Raw genomic sequence first — 21,434 nt, 5'->3', positions numbered from 1 at the left:
ACCTGAAAGGTTACACATCCCACGGGAAGGTATTTCCGGTCTTCCAGCATGCTCAAATATTCAGCAACAAGGGCTGCTGAGTGGACTAGACACTGTGCAGCTTCAGCATGATTGCTTCGTTCAGAGTGTTTGCCAGCCATGTTCTGTAACCAGGTCAACCGAAGATCTGGAGAGGTCTGGTAGCCCTTGGCAATTCTAATTAGAACACAAATTCTCAATTAGCATTTGCTTCCCAAGCTGGAAGGGAGTTTATATAGCGTTTATCTAAAAGGTCTCTGTTATTGCAAACAAACCTATTAAGACAAGTCTTTGAATAGTATAAAAATGTCTTTGTATGCTTACAGAAATAACTGTAGAGCCGTGGAATGCAAAGTATCTTTTTTTTTTTTTGGTGGTGGTGGGGTGGCTAAAAAGAGCCATACCATATTAAAATCTAGCCACCAAGGAAACAAGCAGTCAGTGAAAAACTACGGGAATTTCTGTTTCATCATCAGAATATACAGAAGTTTTGCACTTGAGGAAAGAGAGATCTTAGAAAGGTAGTTTCATTACATAATCTTTATTTTAAAGAGACTAAATTGTTTTGTTTTAGTGAACCCCAAAATTATTAAAAGAGACAGTCATATGGCAAAGAAAAATTCTCAAGGTTTACTTACACCTGTCTAGACACAACAGGAATCACAGAAACTTTATCCTCTAGGAATAACAATATTTAAAATCAAGAAAATTAATGTTATGGTACAACATGAATATACTGTATTTTCTTCTGAAAAGGCTAATACTTATATATATAAAATATGGGTCCTGTGGCCTTCTTAGGAAGATGGGGGGCCAGGAAGCCAGGGGTGGTAAACATATGCCATGATTACTTTTTACATCCTCTTGTTTTGATAACTAGTAAATACACTAAACAGTTTATGTGTAGTACTTAGAAGAAGAAGTGGCACAGGAGATCCGGAAAAACCGTCTGGAAAATGTACATTTTGACTTTTCAACCTAACATTAGAAAATCACTTAAATGATTGTATGTCTGTTTTGTTTATACAATGTTTTCCTGAGCCCATCATATAAGGTTTAAGTGAATCAAACAAATGCTACCTGTACATTAGATCAATCAACATTTCAGGATCCTCCTGGTGTTCCTTCATTTTAACAGTATCAGAAAGGATCATATGGAGATTGAAAACCAAATCTTGGACCTGCAGCAGAGAATTATATGAAAAGTGTTCTTTAATTGTCATTCATTTACAATTATTAAATTAGTTTGGAGGTATTTAAAATAAGCGTCTGGAGATTTAAAGACAAATAATATGATACTGATAGAATTCTATAGTGTAGGTATGTTGGAGTATGGCGGGTAAACTCTATATAAATGCCTCAGCACAATATGTATGGTTTTTTTTCTTTTCAGTTCTTTTACATGAAACAGAACTACAGGTAGAAATAAAATATAGGGATATAGGAGACATAAGAAAAGAGCACAGAAGGAAAATTCTCTCCTATGTTTCCAATTTTACTAAAAGGGAGCCTGTAGAAACTTCAGTTTTTAAAGACAAATTGCTGTTTGATTAATAAGTGGGAATAGTGTTCCATAATAAAGCTCTGTTTGTCAATACTGCCTAAATCTACTGTTCTATTTGTTATAAACATGTGAAGTTAAACATCAAAGATATTAATGATCCAAAGAAGGAAAAGTAACATATTAAAAAAAGAAGTCCTATCTATGGTACATGATACGTGGATTGACAGAGAAATGTAAGATCCTCCAGTAAAATACAAAGTTTGACTTAATAATCTGGAAAGGACCATTTATAAGTCTACTTTAATTAATAATCTAGAAAGCAGCATTTCTGACCTGATCAGGAAATGTTGTTTCTCTCAACTCCAGATCTTCTTCAGCATATGTCAATATAGTCTTTAGAGAACGTCTTAAGAATTCTTCATTAAAATTCTGAGATGTACCCACCAAGGAGGACAGTGACATGGTTACCTGCATTTTAACCCTGGCAAAATTCTGTAACAGAGAAATTGTTGGGTCAATATTTAATATAAGAAAGCTTAGAGAAAAAAAGTCTGATTTCCCCCCTTGCTAACAGACAAGGACATTTAGTGAAAAAAAATACCATTGTAAGCAAAAAAAAAATATATATATATATATATATATATATATTATATATATATATATATATATTATATATATATATATATATATATATATAAAGCAGACTATGCATATTCAAATCTTATTTTAAGGAGGACACAAAAACTTAGAATTTTACTGAGAATAATACGCTACCAAAAAATCCTTCTCTTCATATCTCTTACAGCCTAAGTGGTCTCATCCATGTCCTCAGCTCATATTTCTTCTCTTTACAGTCCCAGAATGTTATATTTTTCTTTACATTTTTTGTTTGTTTGTTTTTTAGAAACAACCAATTGTATTTATTGGTATTGGTAAGGTAAATGCATTCCAATTTAGAAACATCAACAAAATGCAACTATGTTGAAAATTCTGGTATTGGAAAATATCGTACTATAACAGAGAAAGTTTATTAAGTAATACACATTAGAATTATTTGAAATTTACCTGAAATCAAATATTTAAAGTAAATTAATTACATATTGGATTAATATACAGAGTGCTGACAACCCAGGACAGGACTTCCTTTGAAGAAATTTAATTCAAAAATTACATGCCAGAGGAAAAAAAAAAAAGTAAATAAAATAACCCAGTTGTAAATTTAGTTTACATACATTTCCTTCTATTTATTTTCATTTACTTTTTATTTTGTTGTTACTTACATACCAGGCACTATTCAGCGTGTTCTACAAATATGCACCATTCAGTTTTTAAGCAACCTTACGGAGGTAGGCATTGTTCAATTTTACAGATGAGAAAAGTGATGCACAGAGAGGTTAAAGCAGTTTTTTCAGGGTCACACAGCCACTAAGTAGTAGAGTTGGAATGCAGACATAAGCAATCTGACTTCAGAGGCTGTGACCTTAACCATTTAATGCCTTTAAGGTGAAAAGTATTCCATCTAATACAGTAACTTACATTTTTATATGTTATAAAAGATACTTGACTGAATTGCTTTTTTTTTTCTTGTGAGAACTTATTTTCTCTAATAAACACTTCTAAAGCACTCATTCTGGGCCAGGCACTTTAATAAGCACTTTACAATTTACAAATATTAATTTGTTTACTCCTTCTACTCAACGTGGCTTAAAGATATTAAGTAATTGGCTCAGGATCCCAAAACTGGTAAGTGGGGAGGTGGGATTCAAAGCCAGACTGCCTGGCTCCTAGGCATATGATAGGCTGTATTTTATTGGAATGATTTCCAATCTCTTTCATTCCTTTTTTCAAAAAAAATTTTTAAGAATCAACTACCTTATAATTACCAAATATTTTAGACTTATATTCTCTAAAACTAACAGATGTAGGGGGCAAGATGGTGTCAGAGAGAGTTGTAGAATCTACTAGAGCAACTAGTAAATAGCCAGAAACAACTAGTAAATAGTCTGGAACAACTGTTGAGGGACATCCATAACTGGCACACATCATACACCAGCCTGGAATGAGTGGAATGGCTGAGTTCACAGCATAGAACTTTAAGTAAAGCTCCCCAAGCTGCAGAGCTAGAGCTCCTTCCCCACTTGCATAGCAGGCTGAGCTAGAACACTTCCCTGTGGAAAAGAGAAGTAGGCTACCTGGAGTGATGGAAAGTAACTCAACCAAGCTCCAACTGTGGTTTTAATTAACAAATCTGGACTACTGAATACAAGCCACAAGCAGATAAACCCAGAGCAGGCAAGAAAGGAACCCTGAGGTTGCTCCCAGCTGAAAGAAAATGAATGAATGAATGAATAAATAAATAAATAAATAAAAATAGAGGCTTTTGGAGTCGGCTGAGTTCAGAATACAGGAAAACAGCTGTGTCCCAAGAAAAGCGGCACAGACAAACAGGTACCAACACCAGTAGACCAGAAAAACTGGGGGATTGGGGACTGACTGTGAAAAGGAGCATTCTCTCTTTTTCATTTTTTTCCCCTCCCATTCCAAGTAGCTCATTAGAGAAATCCTCAGGCAAGTTCAATTGTCAGCAATGATCCAAGCAAGGTGGAGTTAAGAGAGTCAGAGACAAAGGAGGGATTCAAGTGTAGGAGATAACTCCCTAAAGGGTGTAACTTCCCTAATGACAGTGGGGCAGGGCCCAGCTCAAGTGGCTGCCCTCCCTCAGAGAATTAAGACCCCAGGGCCCAGGAGGCGGGGAACCAGAAACAACTTAAGCTTGGCTTCTGACACCCTCAGCTCCTGACCAGGACAGGGACTGCTGAGAATTAAAGGGACTGCACCACTTTACACCAGGGGGTAGCTGTGGGCTGACAAGTGCCACCTGCTGGACAGGATAGGAAGAGCATAACATCTAGAGGCCTCATAGGAAAGTCTGACAACTTTCTGGGTCTCATCCTCAGGGAAACCTGATACTGATTACACTTTCCTCTTCAAATCTGGGCCCATCTGGTCTGGGAAAATCTGATCAGGGTAATCAAGGAAATCAGATGCCTAGACAACAAAAAATTATGAGTCATATTAGGAAAAACAAAGATATGGCCTAGTCAAAGGAACAAACACTTCAAATGCGAATTGAAAGAAATAATTAAAGACCTTCAAACAAATATGATAATCAAATTAAAAAACCAAATCAACAAGTTTAGAGAAGATATGGCAAAAGAGATGAAGGATATGAAAAAGACACTGGGCGAACAGAAGGAAGAACTCAAAAGTTTGGCAGAACTTATGGGAATGAAAGGCACAATAAAAGAGATGAAAAACACAATGGAGACATACAACAGCAGATTTCAAGAGTCAGAAGAAAGGATTCAGGAATTAGTGGACAGGACATCTGAAATCCTACACACAAAAGAGCAGATCGGAAAAAGAATGGAAAAACATGAGCAATTTCTTATGGAATTGAATGACAACATGAAGCACATGAATACATGGGTCATGGGTGTCCCAGAAAGAGAAGAGAAGGGAAAAGGGACAGAAAGAATAATGGAGGAAATGATCACTGAAAATTTTCCATCTCTTATAAACAACATAAAATTACAGATCTAAGAAGTACAGCATACCCCAAACACAACAGACCCAAATAGAACGACTCCAAGACACTTAATAATTAGATTATCAAATGTCGAAGACAAAGAGAGAATTCTGAAAGCAGCATGAGAAAAGCAACCCATCACATACAAGGCAAGCTTGATAAGACTAAGTGTGGAATTCTCAATAGAAACCGTGGCGGCAACAAGGCAGTGGTATGATATATTTAAAATTAATATGGATGCACATTTTCCTACATTTCAAAGGTTAAACAGAAATAAGAACTAAGTTTAAAAATCAAAGCATAAATGGGTACCAATTTAAAATCTAAGAATTCAAAAGTTTAAAAATTACTGCTATTTAAATCCTATATTTTAACTTTTTCATTTTACTTTCTAAAGATGGAAGAATTTCAATATCAGTTGTATAAATGAGAAAAGATTTCATGTTAGTCTTTACAATTTTACAACAATGAATTTCTCAAAATTAGACATGTGGATTCCAAGATGACCACAATTTTTTATTTATTATGTCTTGAAATTTTACATTATAATTTTTTTAAATTCAATTTTGTTGAGATTGTTCATATACTATAGTCATCCAAAGTGCACAATCAATTGCCCACAGTACCATCATACAGCTGCATCTATTCACCACAACTGTTTTTCAATTTTTAGAAAAATTTTAATATTCCAGAAAGAAATAAAAACAAAAGAAAACTCAAATCCTTCCATACCCCCAACCATCCCCCCTCCATTACTGACTCCCAGTATTGGTATAATACATTTGTTAATGTTGATGAAAGAATGTCAACATACTACCAACTGGGCAGTGGTGGCGGCAGCTGCAGGTCGGTGTGGAAAATGGTGGTGGTGCAGCGGCTTGGGCCTTTCCCTGCAGTGCTGCAGAGGGCTTGAGGCTTGTGAGGCTCGTTTGCCATGCCCCACTTTCTCGTGCACTTTACACACGAGAGAATTGGAAGCTAAAGCTACCAAAGATGTAGAAAGAAATCTAAGCAAATTTCAAAGGATCATGGTTTCTGAAGGATTAAAAAGCATTGTGGAGAACCCAAGATGGCAGCTAGGTAAGACAGGGCAAAAAAACACCTCCGTGAAAAATACTAGATAAAAGCCAGAAAGTGACCTAGAACACCAGTTCCAGCTATGCACCAGCCGGACAAGGTCTGCTAAATCCACAGGGACTGTACATTTGGTGAAACCGGGAGTCTGCATTCTGAAATGAATGTGTGAGCCAGCTGAAAGTCCAGCTGCCACGCTGCAGTGTGGGGAAACCGTGGGTTGGCGTTTGGAGATGGACTAGTTCTTTTAAAAAAAAAAAAAAAAAAAAAACCTGGGACAGACTGTGGATACGAAAAGGGTGGAACATTTTTAAAATACTTTATTTGTGGTTACCCAGGGGTTTGTATAACATAACCTAAGTTACTGCCAACTAATTTGAAAAGATACTAACTTAGCTTCAATAGCATACACATTCTCTGCTCGCATATTCTTCCTTTTCCCTTTGTTATGTTGTATTTTGTCCCACATTACCTCTTTATGTTTTGCACGTCCATTATTAGGGAATATGACTGTTTCTTATTCAATTGTCTTCTAATTCTTATAGGAATTAAAGAGTAGAGTTATATATTGAGGAACTAGTACTACTGGGCACTGCATTTATCTACTTAGTTACCTTTACCGAAAATCTTCACTTCTTCACACAGCTCCAAGCCACTCTTCTCCTGTCTTTTCATCTTAACCTGAAGAACTCCTATTAGCAATTCTTGTAGGCAGGTCTTTTGGTGATGAATGTGCTCAAGTTTATGTTTAATCTGTGAATATTTTAAAGTCTCCCTCTTTTTTGAAGGGTGGTTTTGTCAGATAAAGAATTTTTGACTGTCAATTCTTATCTTTCAGTACTTTAAATATTTCATACCACTGGCTTCTTGCCTCCATGGTGTCTGATGAAAAATTGGCACTTAGTCTTACTGAGGATTCCTTTTATGTGACAAACTAATTTTCTTTTGCTGCTTTCAGAATTCTCTCTTTATCTTCGGCACTTGACATTCTGATTATCTGTCTTGGAGTAGGCCTATTAGGGCTTCCCTGTTTGGAGTATGTTGTGCTTCATGGATACATGTATCTCTCATAAGAACTGGGAAAATTTTGGCCATTATTTCCTCAAATATTCTTCCTGCCCCCTTTTCCCTTCTCCTTCTGGGGGATCTCATGTTGAGTATGTCGGTAAACTTCATGCTGTCACACAAATCCCTTAAGACGTTACTCAATTGTTTCTATTCATTTCTCTATCTGTTCTTTTGACCATATGTTTTTGTTATGTCTTCTAGTTTGCTGATTCTTTCTCCTGCCCATTCAGATCTGCTGTTGTATGTCTCTAGTATATTTTTAATCTCCATTATTGTGCCTTTGATTCCCATAAATTCTGTAACATTTCTTTTTAAATTTTCTAATTCTCTTTGCACACACATTTTCTTCTTAAAATTCTTTAGCTCTTATCCACTACTGTTTATTTCTATGTGCATTTTCCTTCATCTCCTTGAATTGATTTAGGAGATTTGTTTGAACTTCTTTGATTAGTTGTTCCAAAGTCCATCTCCTCTGGAGTTTTAATTTGTTTCCTTGACTGAGACATATCTTCCTGTTTCTTGGTATGGCTTGTAATTTTTTGCTGATGTCTGGGCATCTGATTATTTTGATGTGCTAACTCTGAAGGTCAGTTTTTCTCTTTTGCCTAGGGTTTTTTGTTTGTTTGTTTGTTTAAACTTATACTGGACCTTTGGAGTAGCCAGATTTTCTCAGATCTTCTGTACCTGATTCTTGATCTGGTATGTGGTACAACTTTTAACATTGCCCCTTTATGTTTATATTTACTATTTCACCTCTACGAGAAAGCTTCCTTTCCTTTGCTCCCTCTCCGGCAATCCTGATCTCTTCTCTTTCTTTTTGTGCAGTTTTCCTCCCAGCTCCTATAATTTGTTTAACTTCTCTCCCTTATTCAGAGCCCCGTTTTCATTACTCTTTTCAGTCTTGGGACCCATCCTGACTTAAAGCAGTTCAGTTCTCCCTCCCCCTCTTTTTTTTCCTGTGAGGCTTTTTTGCTTCTGGTTACTTCCCCAATAGGGTATCTCAATGTATAAAAATGTCCATTTTTTCATTTAGGTCATCAAGCAATCAGAAACTGGGTTGAGTGTGTGTAACTCTTGTCAACAGTTTTGCTGCAGTCTCTTTTACCTCCCAGGGGGCCTTTTTGTATGCACCCACTCACCAGCCACTTGTGTTCTGCCCTGGGTTCCTGTGCCTGGATATGCATGGGGTTCTAACTTGCTTCTGTGAGTGATTATATAGTCTGAATCCATGGCAGAATGTCCCCAGATTGTGTCCCTGGGTGACTCCTAAGCTGCGTGGGAATGAGGCAGTGGGATCTGGACTGACAGGTTCAGGTTACAGATCTCCTACTTTTTTTTTTGTTGTTGTTGTTGTTTTTTTTTTTTCTTTCTTTTCCTTTGATTCGGCATTTATGGAGTCCTCCATTCTCTATTGTCCTCCAGAGTTCCAAGCAAGTGGGATTTGTCTTTTTAATAGTTGTTTCTGAGGTGAGACTTTTCCAGGGCATGTTCTATGTCACCTTGCTTATGACTTAACTTCCAGATTGTTATATTTTACTAGATGGCTCTATCTAGACATCTCGTGGGTACCTCAAATTAAATATGTCTGAAACATCTTCTCTTCCCATTGATTAGCTAAATAAATGGTAGCATTAGTGTTGTCACAGGGTAAAAATTTAGAAATCATCCCATACTCCTCCCTTCTCATTCATACCATAAATCCAATCCACAACATCCCAAATCTGTTCCAATCTGTCTTTTTCCATCCCCAATGACATTGCTTTAGTTTACACCCTTATCACTTCTTACTTGGATTACTGTTATGACTCCCTAATTTATCTTCTTGCCTTTTCTCTTACCCACCAAGTCTAACTTCCACATAGCATCAAGGAAATTTTTATAAAATGCAAACATGAGCACATTACTCCTCTCCTTAAAATACTTCGCTCCTCTCCTTAAAATACTTCACTGACTCCCCATAGCTTTGAGGATAAAATTGAAGTATTCACTCAAGTGCTTGTGGAATATTCACAAACTGATATAGGACTGAACACACAAATACACACACATTCCCAAAAAGAATAAATAGTATATAAACTGTATTATTATCACATGGCAGTAACAACAAACATTATATTGAAACTTGAAAACAAAAAGGACTGTCAACTCTTGGGTTAAAGAGAAAATACATATTGAAATTACATGATTTCTATAAAACAAGAATATTGAAAATGCTCCGTATCAGAACCAGTAAGATACCAAAGCTATCCTCAAAGAAAATTCATCGATATTTACACAAATAAAAATAAATGAACACCTAACTCAAAAAGTCAGGAAAATACGTAAATACAATATCTAATAAAGAATTAAATTTAAAAATAGGACTGTTCAAAGATTGTGACAAAATCAGGGATAATAATTAAATTTAAATTAGTTCAAAACACATTTAAAGACTAAGTCTATACTACTATATGTTATTTTTAGTACAGGAAGCAAAATTGGAGATTTGAACCTTTGTAAGTTATTCCTACAAAGAGATAGGAAGGCAGCCTAAGATTAGACTAAAATACATATAAAAAACTTCCATGCCACAAAAGAAAAGTATTTAATAAATATCTTCAGAAGTTATATTTCATATGAATCCAAAGAATCATGTTCATGATGAAATACTTACATTCCCAATCTCAAAGTTTTGTCTCATTAGTAAATAAAGGGAGGCACTAGCATGTGACCGTATTGTACTGATACTACTGCTACAGTGTCGGAGAAGCCGGAGGCATAAATCAGCACACTGCTCTGTCTCTTCTTCGAACAAGAGTTCAGGGAACTGTAAAGAAACAATACCAACACTGAATTTGTACAGTAAAAGATCTAGAGATATATTAACATCTCTGAACTTGAGAGTAGGTAATGTAGTCCCAAAATTAAAAGAATGGTTAACGGACAATATTAGCTAATGGCTTACAGTGTGGAACACAAAGTCAGAAAAATTTGGTCCAAATATTGATTATGCCAATTACTAGCTGACTTTGGGCAAGTTCTTCTCATTCATAAAATGGGCCTAATAATATTATCTACATAGAGGTGTTGTGAGGCTTAGATTAGATAAAGTGTATTAAACCCTTAGTATAGTACCAAATATATAATAATTACATTTTCTATTATCACAAAATAGTATCTAAGTTATTCTCACTGGGTAAGTTTCATCGACAGCTCTGCATTCCATCTTATGGATTACTAATATGAAATAGGTACCTTCAAGATTTAAGAATATACAAATTTCTAGGAGAAAAGAAACATAGGAATTAAAAATGTAAAGTAGTTGAACACACAGAAGTACCTTCTTTAACATGCACCAAAGGATAAATTACTTTCAACATGGTGAACTATTAATACATTGATTTCTTGAAAAATCAATGTAATAAGGAACAGACATAAAAAGGGAGAGGAAAAAAAGAGAAATTAATATATTTAAGTTTAGCTATTAATTTCAGGCCCTATTCCAAATCAAAATTACTAAGTTTTTAAACCAGAAACTGATTAAAGGTGATCCAAATAAAAAAAAGTCCAAAAGGCAGGCAGTAGTAGGGAGGAAAAGAAGAATCAACGGTCCTAGGTTATTATTTTAATTACAAATATATTAACCAATGGACATGCCAAATGATCTTACACAATGTTAATAAAGGAAGCAAAGTCTGATAAGACTGCAGGTACAAAATAACTTACCTTTGAGACCAGGGCTCTCTGTGTCGCAAAACAGTGTTGCAGATAAACTGCACTTTGGTTACAGGCCATGCTGTGTAGTAGCACTTTTAGTACCCCACCAAGAATGCTCTCTTTGGACTCGGTTACAGAAACTGTCTGCAATTTAAAGATAAATAAAATAGAGATGCACTGTAGTTGGTTAGGAAGATATATATATATATATATACCAAATTAAAAATAATAGGAAAATGATAACATAAGATATAAGATTCAGGAGGACTTTGAGGAGGAGGAGCCGAGCAGGATTTAGCAAAGAGATGAAAAAGGCAAAGAGAATGGATAAGATTTGAATGATAAAAAAGAGGAACATAGAATTGGAAAGCATAAAGTGTGTTTTGGGAAAATTAGTAAACAAATTTCTTTTCTGGAGTGATGAAAATGTTCTAAAATTGTTCAAGGTGATGTATGCATGACTATGTGATGATACTGTGAGCCAATGATTGTATACTTCGGTTGGATTGTATGGTATATGAATATATCTCAATAATATTGCATTTTAAAAAATGGGCAAAAGACTTGAATAAACACTTTTCCGAAAAGCAAATACAAATGGCTAAAAAGCACATGAAAAGATGCTCAATATCACTAGCTATTAGGAAAATGCAATCAAAATCACAATGAGATATAGTTTCGAACCTACTAGCATGGCCACTATTGAAAAAACAGAAAACCACAAGTGTTGGAGACGAGGTAGAGAAACAGGAACTCTTATTCACTGCTGATGGGAATGGAGAATGGTAGAGCCACTGTGGAAGACAGTTTGGAAGTTCCTCAGGAAGTTAAGCATAGAACTGCCACATTATCTAGCAATCCTGCTACTAGGTAAACACTGAAAGCAGGGATGAAAAAAGACATTTGCACACCAATGTTCACAGTGACATTATTCAGAATTGCCCAAAGATGGAAGCAACCTAAATGTCCATCAATCGATGAATGGATAAACAAGATGTGGTATATACATACAATGGAATATCATTCATCTGTAAGAAGGAATGAAGTCATGATGCATGCGACAACATGGTTGAACCCTGAGGACATTATGTTGACTGAAATAAGTCAAAGAGAAAAGGACAAATATTGCATGACCTTACTAATATAAACTAATTACAATGAGCAAACTCATAGAGTTAAAATATATAGAGTATAGGTTACCAGGAAATAGAATGAGGCTAGAAAATGGGAACCTGATGTGTTATTTGTGCATAATTTTTAATAAAGTCGATTGTAAAAGCTTGGAAATGGATAGAGGTGATGGTAGCACATTACTGTGAGTGTAATTAATAGTGCTGATTTATGGGGGTGATTGTGGTTGAAAGGGGAAGTTTAGGGTTGAGTATGTTACTAGAAGGAAAGCTAGAGGACAAAACATAGGACTTTATAACATAGAGAATTCTGTTGTGGATGACGACTGTGGTTAACAGTACAAGTATAAGAATGCTCTTCCATGAATTAGAATAAAAGCTTCTACCACCAGCTGTTAACAATAGGTTGGTATACGGGAAAACATAAAATGAATACAAACTATGGATTACAGTTAACAGTAATATTGTAATATTCTTTCATCAATTGTCACATAGGTACCATACCAATGCTAAGTGTCAATAATATAGGGATATAAGAGGTCTGGGATTTTTCTTCGGGGAGTAATGAAAATGTTTTCAAATTGATTGTGGTAATGAATACACAACTCTGTGATTATACTGAGAGCCACTGATTGTACACTTTGGATGGATTGTATGGTGTGTGAATAAAACTGTTTAAAAAAAAAGACTGAATATCATGAAGTAGGTGGCTACTGTAATAGCATTCAAATTAGAACTTAAGAGTGGTGGTAAAAGAAAAGGAATGGATAGGTGTGAGACATGTGTTAGTAACTGATTTAAATCCTGACTCCTCTGCTTACTACGTGTGGATCATGGGCAATTATGTAACATCTCTGTGTGTCAATATTCTCATTTACAAGACGGGGATAATAGTAGTTTCAACTGTATGAATTTCTAATCAGGAACAAATGAATCACTATTGTTACTGACAGGATCATTACTACCTAGAGGGCTACTATTAGAACTAAATCAGATATTTATATATAAAGAGCCTAAAACACTGCTGTGGTATGTAGAAGGCACTAAATAGACCCAGTTTCCATCTATATGTAGTATGCTAATACATGGTATGATGACAGAACATCAAACTATAAATACTCTGGATATTTGGAAATGCAGGACTAAACTTTGAAGGGGAGAGATAAAGAGGTACAGGTTTTATAATTATCCTCACATAATAAACAGTTGAAGCTGTGGGAGAAGATAAAATTTATAATTAGAGCAAGAGAATCACAGAATGCTTGGAATTGAACTTTTTGGAGCTACTGCTACTTAAAAGTAAAATTATGTGGCTTAATAAATCCCCCTCCCCACAAATTTACCAAATCTGCACATGAATTTCCTCTTCTTCGTGTTACTTACCTGTACAACAATCTCTAAGGTATCCAAAATCGTTAGGTTTGCTTCAGTTGCCAGGTTTCCATCAATCAGTGCTTCATGTTCAATCTCTGCTCTTGACCTAATATAAAATATTATAAGAACTGATATTTATCTTTAAAAAAAAAACTCCAGTAGTTTCACAATTCAAAAAAGACTTCAGGATTCATAGAAATGAAAAAAACTTGAAACCATTTTCAGTATTTGTCTAAATGAAAGACTACAAGAGAGTAAAGAAAAAGGCAACATTTAACATATTAAAAATTGTTTTATTTTTCATTTTGTCAATCATACCAATAAACATTTTTTCACCCCATTACAGTACCACAGTGCCCCAAAACATAAATGTTTAGCTTTTAAGCAGATATGCAGCAAACACAGGACTGACCATTGACACTAGGTGGCGCTATACGAGCTTGATTTAGGGCTGCTTCAGGGAAACCAATATCCGAAAGAAATTTCAATGTATTTAAATATTCAGGATAAAATTACTTATTTTTTTCTAAATTTGTATCCAGTTTCCCCAAATTTTTGATACATCTACTCTCAGGAGATAATTTAATGCTTCAGGGAGACATGAATGCATTCACTCATTAGAAACAAAACAATTTGATGCATTAAAGTGCTTTACTTGCATATTTCAATTTATAAAATAATTCTATAATTAAAATTTTAAAAATTAAGAATAACCAAATATGGTATATGGGTAAAGTTTACATTATTGCTTTAGCCATATAATACATATGAGTAGACAAAAGAACACATAAATCAAAGTGAAAGCACAAGAACATACTAAATGCTAACTTTCAAAGTTCTTCGATCTGCAAGTCTCTGAATCTATATCACCACCATTAAAGAGAATACTTCATGAATATACATTTTACAAATAAAATGTAAGGATAAAATACAACATAGTTATCAGAGTTAAATGAGAAAAGCATATATGATATTCGAATTTAAATCTTCCAGTGAGATTTTGTAAAGAAATACAAAAATAACAAAATGGTTTAAAAAAAAAATCAGGAAAACACCAAAAAGTCTTCCTCAAAACACAGCAAGATAACCTGAGATATTACACAAATGAGAAAAAAAGCAAGTATACTAATAGCATAGTACTTGACTATTTTGTGATTTATAAAAAATTCAACATGGAATAACAATCCGAGTAAGGGATTTGGACAGACAGAAAAAAAGAGAGGAAATCACACATTCAAAACTTAAGAATTTTAACATATTTATATTATATTCAGTACCTGATAATTCAAAACTCTGGACTATATGGTACTGAGTCTGCTGTTTATCTATCTGTTGGCTCTCACAGGGCCTTGTTTCCTTAAGTTCTGTGATTTTACTGACTGTGAGCTGATATTTCTGGAATTTTATTAATGAGAATTCTCTAATACTTGGTCTTGAAGTTGGTTCTCAGACAGACAATTACTCTCAGACAAGAAAATTAGTTCGTTGACCAACTATCCTGATTTGCTCTAGGACAGGATTGAGGGGTTCCCTAGATGTGGGCCATTCCACATTTGGTGATAAAACGAGGAAATTCTAGGCAAACTGGAATCAGTTAGACACCTTACCCTTAAATTAAAGTTTTTCTGGCCAGTCAAGCTTCTAATTACAAATTCTCAAAAGAGAAATTTTAGCTCTTCCATTCAATGAGACAATTTTACCTGAAGTCACTGGAGCGATGTTCCCCTTATACAGGAGGTAAAGTTCTTTAGGGTTAGGAAGTAGTTTCCAATGAGATTCCACAATTTGGGCAAATCCTAAGCTTTGTTTCTTGTTTCTTGACTTGAATAATTTCATCCCATTTAGCAAAATCCCTTAAGGCAAAAGCCAGTATCCCTTCTACTTTCTTCTCTGGGTTCCTGACTTCCCTTTATATTAGTCCTCTGAGCATTCCTTATATTCTGATCAGGTCATTGATACCTTTAAAAATAAGTTCTTTATATTTTATCCACCACTTTTAGTTGTTTTTGGCAGTAGGGTCATGAGTGAGTGCACCTAGTTTGTCTTAGTGTTAGAAAGAGAAGACATCATTGTGTTTCACCTCTTCTTATTCATGTTCAAAACTCCAAGAGAGCAAAGATTAGTTTTCTAATTCTTTATAACCCTTGAAATGTTTAGCTCAGTATGAGACCTAACTATGGTGAGAAAACAGATGTTGAATTCATTTTCCAAAAGGATCTGTTGAGGAAAATGGGGTTTAAAATGTAACAATTTGTTTCACTATACTACAATGAAAAATTCTTCTCCCGAAATCTTTTTACATTTAAAATTTAAAAATAAAATATAATGATCTTGTGTTCTAATATTTGAATGTCTAATACATATATAAAATAACACTACAGTCATCATTTTCTTATTGCAGCTGAAATCTAAGAAGCCTGTCACAAAGAAAAAATATAAGAATGTATTACTTGTCAAGTTTCTCTGTGTTTTGACGCCAGTGAGTCATATCTTTTCTCCACCTCAGGTTTTCTTGACTTCCAAAGGCACTTCCAGATGGACTTCTCTCTGTCAAATAAATTTCAAAACCAATTCAAAAATTTTATTTCAGTTGGACTACATATATGTGTGTTTGCAAACATACAAGAAACACTGCATAGAGCCATTTAATCCTAATGTACAAGTGGAAAAACCTGGTAACAGTGCTTTTTATTGAAACTTTTTCAAAACAGTGATAGAAGAAATATCTTTTGTTGCATTGAATATAAAAAATAAGTACCTTTTAAAATAAGCAAAGTTTCTAACATTAATTTTATTCAAAATCTTAATCGTAGTTTTTAAAGCCCTACATGATCTTCATTTCCTACTACTTTCCCTCTCTTGCTTACACCATTACAGTTATTCTTCTCCTGGCTACTCCTTGATACTATATATGCTCTTGATTTAGGACCTGTGTAATTGTTGCTGTTCCTTCTACCTGATTGCTCTTTCTACAGATTTTTGCACAATTAACAATCTTACATCATTCAGATTTCTGGCCAATCATCCATCACCTCCTCAGACCGGCCTTCCTCTACCCTCCAACACTTCCTATCCTCTTAATTTATTTCTCTTCATAGCACATATGATCATAAGAATATAAGCTACTTAAGAACAGAGATGATGTCTATTTTGTCCACTACTTTATGCCCAGATATTAAGAGCTAAATATATTGTTATTTATTAAATTAAAAAAATAGGAAGGATTCTTCCTTTGGGTCTATGTAAGGCAGGACAAGAGGGATAAGGGAGTATTCTCCCAAAAGGTTTCTGGGTTTGCAGGCAAATTGAATAGTAAGGACTCCTTTAAGGGGTATCAGCAATAGAACTGATTCATTCAAATCTATCAGAAGTAGAGAAGGCACTGAGAATTGTGGAGAAATGTACAAATACACATTTAAATGATGGAATTGAGCCATGATTTCAGGCTTTTAACTAGAAAACTGGTACTTCCTTTAAAAATTATAAGACTTTAAATTGAGTTGGGAGGATAGAAGAATAATGAAAGTAAAAATTTGAAGTTCAAATAGAGATAAAAATACTGAAAAACAAACGTCATTTGCCACATAATAAGGAACATGTCTTTTTCTCCTGCTTTCTTTTCCTTCTCTTTCTTTTCTCTTTTTTTTTGTTTTGAAATCTCTAAGAAATTTTGTGAAAGAAAACAAAATAGATATGCCTATATAAAATATTTAACAAAATAAATATCTATGAACTTTTTCTCACAAAATACTCTTTCATCTCCTTAAGAATGTCTATCATTAGGTGGCTTAGCTTAGATGTCTAAATGTAGAACTGCAAAAGCTCAATTATCCTAAGATAAGAACTTCAATTCTAACATTCAAACAATGACAGCTGTCCTGAGGCCACAGTATTAGCAATATAACAAATACACATTGTTAACAGTTGCACTTTTTACAAAAAGAAACATTAAAAAGAGCTGTGGTATAAGATAAAGAACACTAAATGGGAAGTCAAAAGATCTTGGAAATGCCATGTAGTTGTATGATTTTGAGTAAGTTATGTATCTCTTTGAGTTTTAGTTTCTTTATCTAAAAATGAGGACACTTATCCTTGAGGTTTTAGTCATAATAATCTCAGTAAAAATTAAGTCATTTTTACTTTTTCACAGGGTTGTTTACATAATAAATGAGTTAAAAGAAAACCCAGAGGCATACTGTAAACTGTATATAACTCAAATGAAAAATAGGTCTTTATTAATTCCCTCAAAGGGAAAGACTGTGTCTTATTCACTTTTAAATTCCAAACATTTATACATAGCATACGAAGGATACTGGAATAAATAATCATTACGCCAATGTCCCATGCCTAATAGAAAACAAGGGTTAAAAAATAACCATGAATATATATATATAGTCATACTTTAAGTGAATATATAGTAGACTGTTAGCATGTGTCATATCCCTTATCTTAAGAAGCTCTCAGCAATAATAATATTTGTATGTCACTTTAGAATTTATAAAATGTTTACACATATATGCATGATCTCCACAAAATAGTTAGATCAGTTACTTATGCTATCCTTTTATTCTCATAATTATGCTATCTTTTTATTCTCATAACAATCCACAAATAGATGAGGAAAAGGAAGGTGGGAGATTAAGTGACCTGGCCAAGGTTATACATCTAACGGGTAACAGACTGGAGATCAGAACTAGGATATCAAATGCTACAAACGTTTTTTTCTCTTTGATTTTTGAGTTTTATTGGCAATACCTTTGCCTTAAAATGAGTGTATATTAATTCACCGTGAAAACCAGGACACTTGTAAGAGAAAAGGGAATGTTATTAACATTCACACAAGGGCACTGGCACAAACTAAGAATACACAGAAAAATCCAGGAAGTATGTTCATCCTACTTAAAGCAGAATTCTAACAAATTCCTGCAGAGAAACAGCTCTTAAAAAATTACAACTAAAACATTCTTTAAAATACAGGATTTTCATTAAAGGCTTGCAACAATGATCATTACAATATACAGTTCAAGGAAATTTAAAAGATTCTCATCAGAAGAAGATAATGATTACGTACCAAGCTGTCCTCGGCTTCGACGCACCATTTCTTGTCTAGCTCCTATGCTCCCAAGAATAGCTTCTTCAAGCTTTGCTCTCATGTCTTTTGATTTCTTAAAGGTCAAACTATTCATTCTTTCAAATACTTTCTTTCCCTAAAATTTAAACATTAGAAAAGAGGAGGTATTGAGGAATTTTTCTTCTTCCTTTTCCAACATTGTTTCCTTTCTTGTTATTCTTTGCAATGGTATAATAATTACTTACTTTGTATTCAAAGCAAGATACACAGAGATAAAGCAAATCTAACAGCCGGTTTAGCTGTAGTACCGAGAGGTCTGTAAACCACTTTTGTAGAACTGTCTCATCCGCATTCTTGAGAACCCATAGTAGACAGATTAAAAGACTCCGACTTGATTCTGCTGAAAAGGTAGTATGTTGCCTGCCACTCTGAAAATAAATAAAAGTAGACTGAAACTGAGACACATTGATCAATTATTATTTCTTGTTTTTTGGTTGTCAATTGTTTTCTTCTAAAACAATTGCTTAAAAATAAAAAATTTTTACAAAACCATTTTATTTAGACAATGCTTATATAAAATAGTCATATAGAACCTTGTAGCATTTATTGGATGTATACTCTGTCTCAGTCATCATACTAAGCACTTTACATACATTATTTCATTTAATTTTCCAATGGTATTACCAAGCAAGTTGTATTATCTCCATTTTACAGATAAGGATATAGGATGACAATAATGATAATGATGATAACAACTTTGATGATGATCAAAAAAAGCATAACTTTAAATGTGCTAGACACTATGTCAATCACTTAATCTTACTGAATCTCACAACAATCTCAAGAAATGGTATTAACTATTATTACTTCTACTTTACAGGTAAGCAAACTGAAAGCTAGAGAGAGAGTAATTTGTCCAAGATACATACTAGTAAAAGGTAAAGCCAGGATTTTAGTGCATGTCTACCAAACTCCAAAGCCTATGCTCTTTTCCATTATACTACATTTAATACTTGGCTAACAAACATTCTGAATAATAAGAAGAAAGCAGTGGAGGGGATGTTGAGAGGAAAGACAGAGAGTGAACATACTTAACTGTTGAGGTCATAAACTTAACTAGAATCCTAATCTTACCACTCTCCTGGATGATGATAATGATAGCAGCTAACACTGATACAACGCTTACTCTGTGCCAGGCACTATACTAAACACTTTACACTTATTTATCCCTTATAACAACCCAAAGAAATAAGTATTATTATCCCACCTTAAAGATAAGGAAACTAAGCCACCAAGAAGTTAAGTACTTTGTATTTTTTAGTAAATGCTGGAACTGGGATTCAAAAGTGACAGTGTGACTCCACAAATGGAGCTTTTTTCCACCATGCTTACTGCTTCTCATGGAAGCATACAGAAATAATTAGGTTCACCTACACAATCACTTAACTGGCATATTACAGTGTCTCTGACATGGGAACATGCAACTTTGACCCTCCCACATGAAAATCTACAATCTCATAATGAAAATGCTCATTCTTTAAAAAGCAGGTACTTTCTTATAGCTAAATTTTCAGAAATGTATACATATACTGCCTGAACACTCAATTTTCCACTTTTTATAATTAAAAAAATAATCTAAACTTGACAACCAGGCATGGGGTGACATTTCTAGTATCGCCACATGAATTTTCAATAACAAAGTGAAACATTTTGAAGAAAGTCGGACAAAAATGAAAAAGATTCAGTGATGTAAAGATGACAGTTTTTCTCCAAATTGCTCTATAGGAAAAATGTCATTAAAGTAAAAATCCCAGCAAGATTTTTCCTGGAAGTTTGGCAAACTGATTTTAAAATTTAAATGGAAAAAGCAAAGGACCAAGAATATCCAAGACACTCTTAAAGAAGAACCAGGTGGGATGGGGGACATATTTGCTCTATCAAAGAGCAACACTTACTATAGTAGTAGTCAACACAGTTTTATATTGGCATATGGATAGACAAATAATAGAATAGAAAGCACAAAACAGTACTATGGGTAGGTGAAAATGTGCTATATGACAGAGTTGGCACTACGGATCAGCGGTGAAGGGATGGACTGTCCAATAAATAGTATTGAGACAACTGGTTTTCCTACAGAAAAAAGAAAATTTGATTGCTACCTCACACCATTATATAAAAAATAAATTTCAAACAAAGAAAGAATTTGAATGTAAAAGGCAAGACTTTAAAAAATTTGGAATATAAGAGAATATATTTATGATCTTGGAGGTATGAGATACCTTCAGACATAAAAAGCATACATCATAAAACACAAAAAAGATGGTCACATTTACCTACATTAAAATTCACACTGTCCATCCATTTAAATCAGTAAACAGATAGAAAAGGCACACCACAAATTAGTAGAAATTTATCGCCTATATAAACAACATGAAATCAGTATAGAGAACAGTCTTTCTCAACCAAGTTCCCATGAGAGAATTAAAATTAAGACTTACAGCTTTTTCATGCTGAGGGCACTCTTGCAATCACAGTAAACAATCCTAAAACCCACTGCACTTTCTGTAAGAAATATGGAAATCACCAACCCAACTAAGTGGCACAATACAAGAAAGATAAGGATTCTCTGTATGCCCAGAGAAAGCAGCGTTATGACAGAAAGCAGAGTGGCTACAGTGGGCAGACTAAGTTAATTCTCTAGAAGGCTAAAACTACAAAGAAGATTGTGCTGAGGCCAAATGCACATCTAAGAGAATGTTGGCTAATAAGAGATACAAACACTTTGACCTGGGAGGAGACAAGAAGAAAACAGGCCAAGTGATCCAGTTCTAAGCTTTATCTTTTGTTTTATTATGACAATAAAATCTTGAGGTTATGGTCACTTTCAAAAAATAAACCTCAGAGAAAATG

General features: G+C 34.3%; 1 protein-coding gene and 1 pseudogene across 7 annotated transcripts in view; one reads left to right on the top strand and one right to left on the bottom strand.

The window, feature by feature from the left end:
- DOCK7 (dedicator of cytokinesis 7) overlaps positions 1–21,434 on the bottom strand; it is a 325,545-nt gene that overhangs the window by 48,071 nt on the left and 256,040 nt on the right. For all 7 annotated transcript variants that reach the window (XR_005215342.1, XR_005215344.1, XR_005215343.1 and 4 more), the window contains 9 exons: positions 18,770–18,952; positions 18,525–18,660; positions 15,904–16,000; positions 13,463–13,559; positions 10,959–11,093; positions 9,907–10,059; positions 1,856–2,014; positions 1,099–1,199; positions 3–195 (listed from right to left, as the gene is read on the bottom strand). Coding sequence is in view for 1 of the 7 variants with exons in the window: in XM_037827046.1 (XP_037682974.1) it covers positions 3–195; positions 1,099–1,199; positions 1,856–2,014; positions 9,907–10,059; positions 10,959–11,093; positions 13,463–13,559; positions 15,904–16,000; positions 18,525–18,660; positions 18,770–18,952 (1,254 nt within the window). In the remaining 6 variants the exon portion in view is untranslated. The remainder of the gene's footprint in view (positions 1–2; positions 196–1,098; positions 1,200–1,855; positions 2,015–9,906; positions 10,060–10,958; positions 11,094–13,462; positions 13,560–15,903; positions 16,001–18,524; positions 18,661–18,769; positions 18,953–21,434) is intronic.
- Positions 20,556–21,356, top strand: LOC119528178 (annotated as a pseudogene).

Source organism: Choloepus didactylus, chromosome 2 (genome assembly GCF_015220235.1).
Source record: "Choloepus didactylus isolate mChoDid1 chromosome 2, mChoDid1.pri, whole genome shotgun sequence".
In the NCBI taxonomy this organism is placed as follows: domain Eukaryota; kingdom Metazoa; phylum Chordata; class Mammalia; order Pilosa; family Megalonychidae; genus Choloepus; species Choloepus didactylus.
The sequence above is the reverse complement of the archived record's forward strand: the minus strand, read 5'-3'. Positions and strand labels throughout refer to the sequence as shown.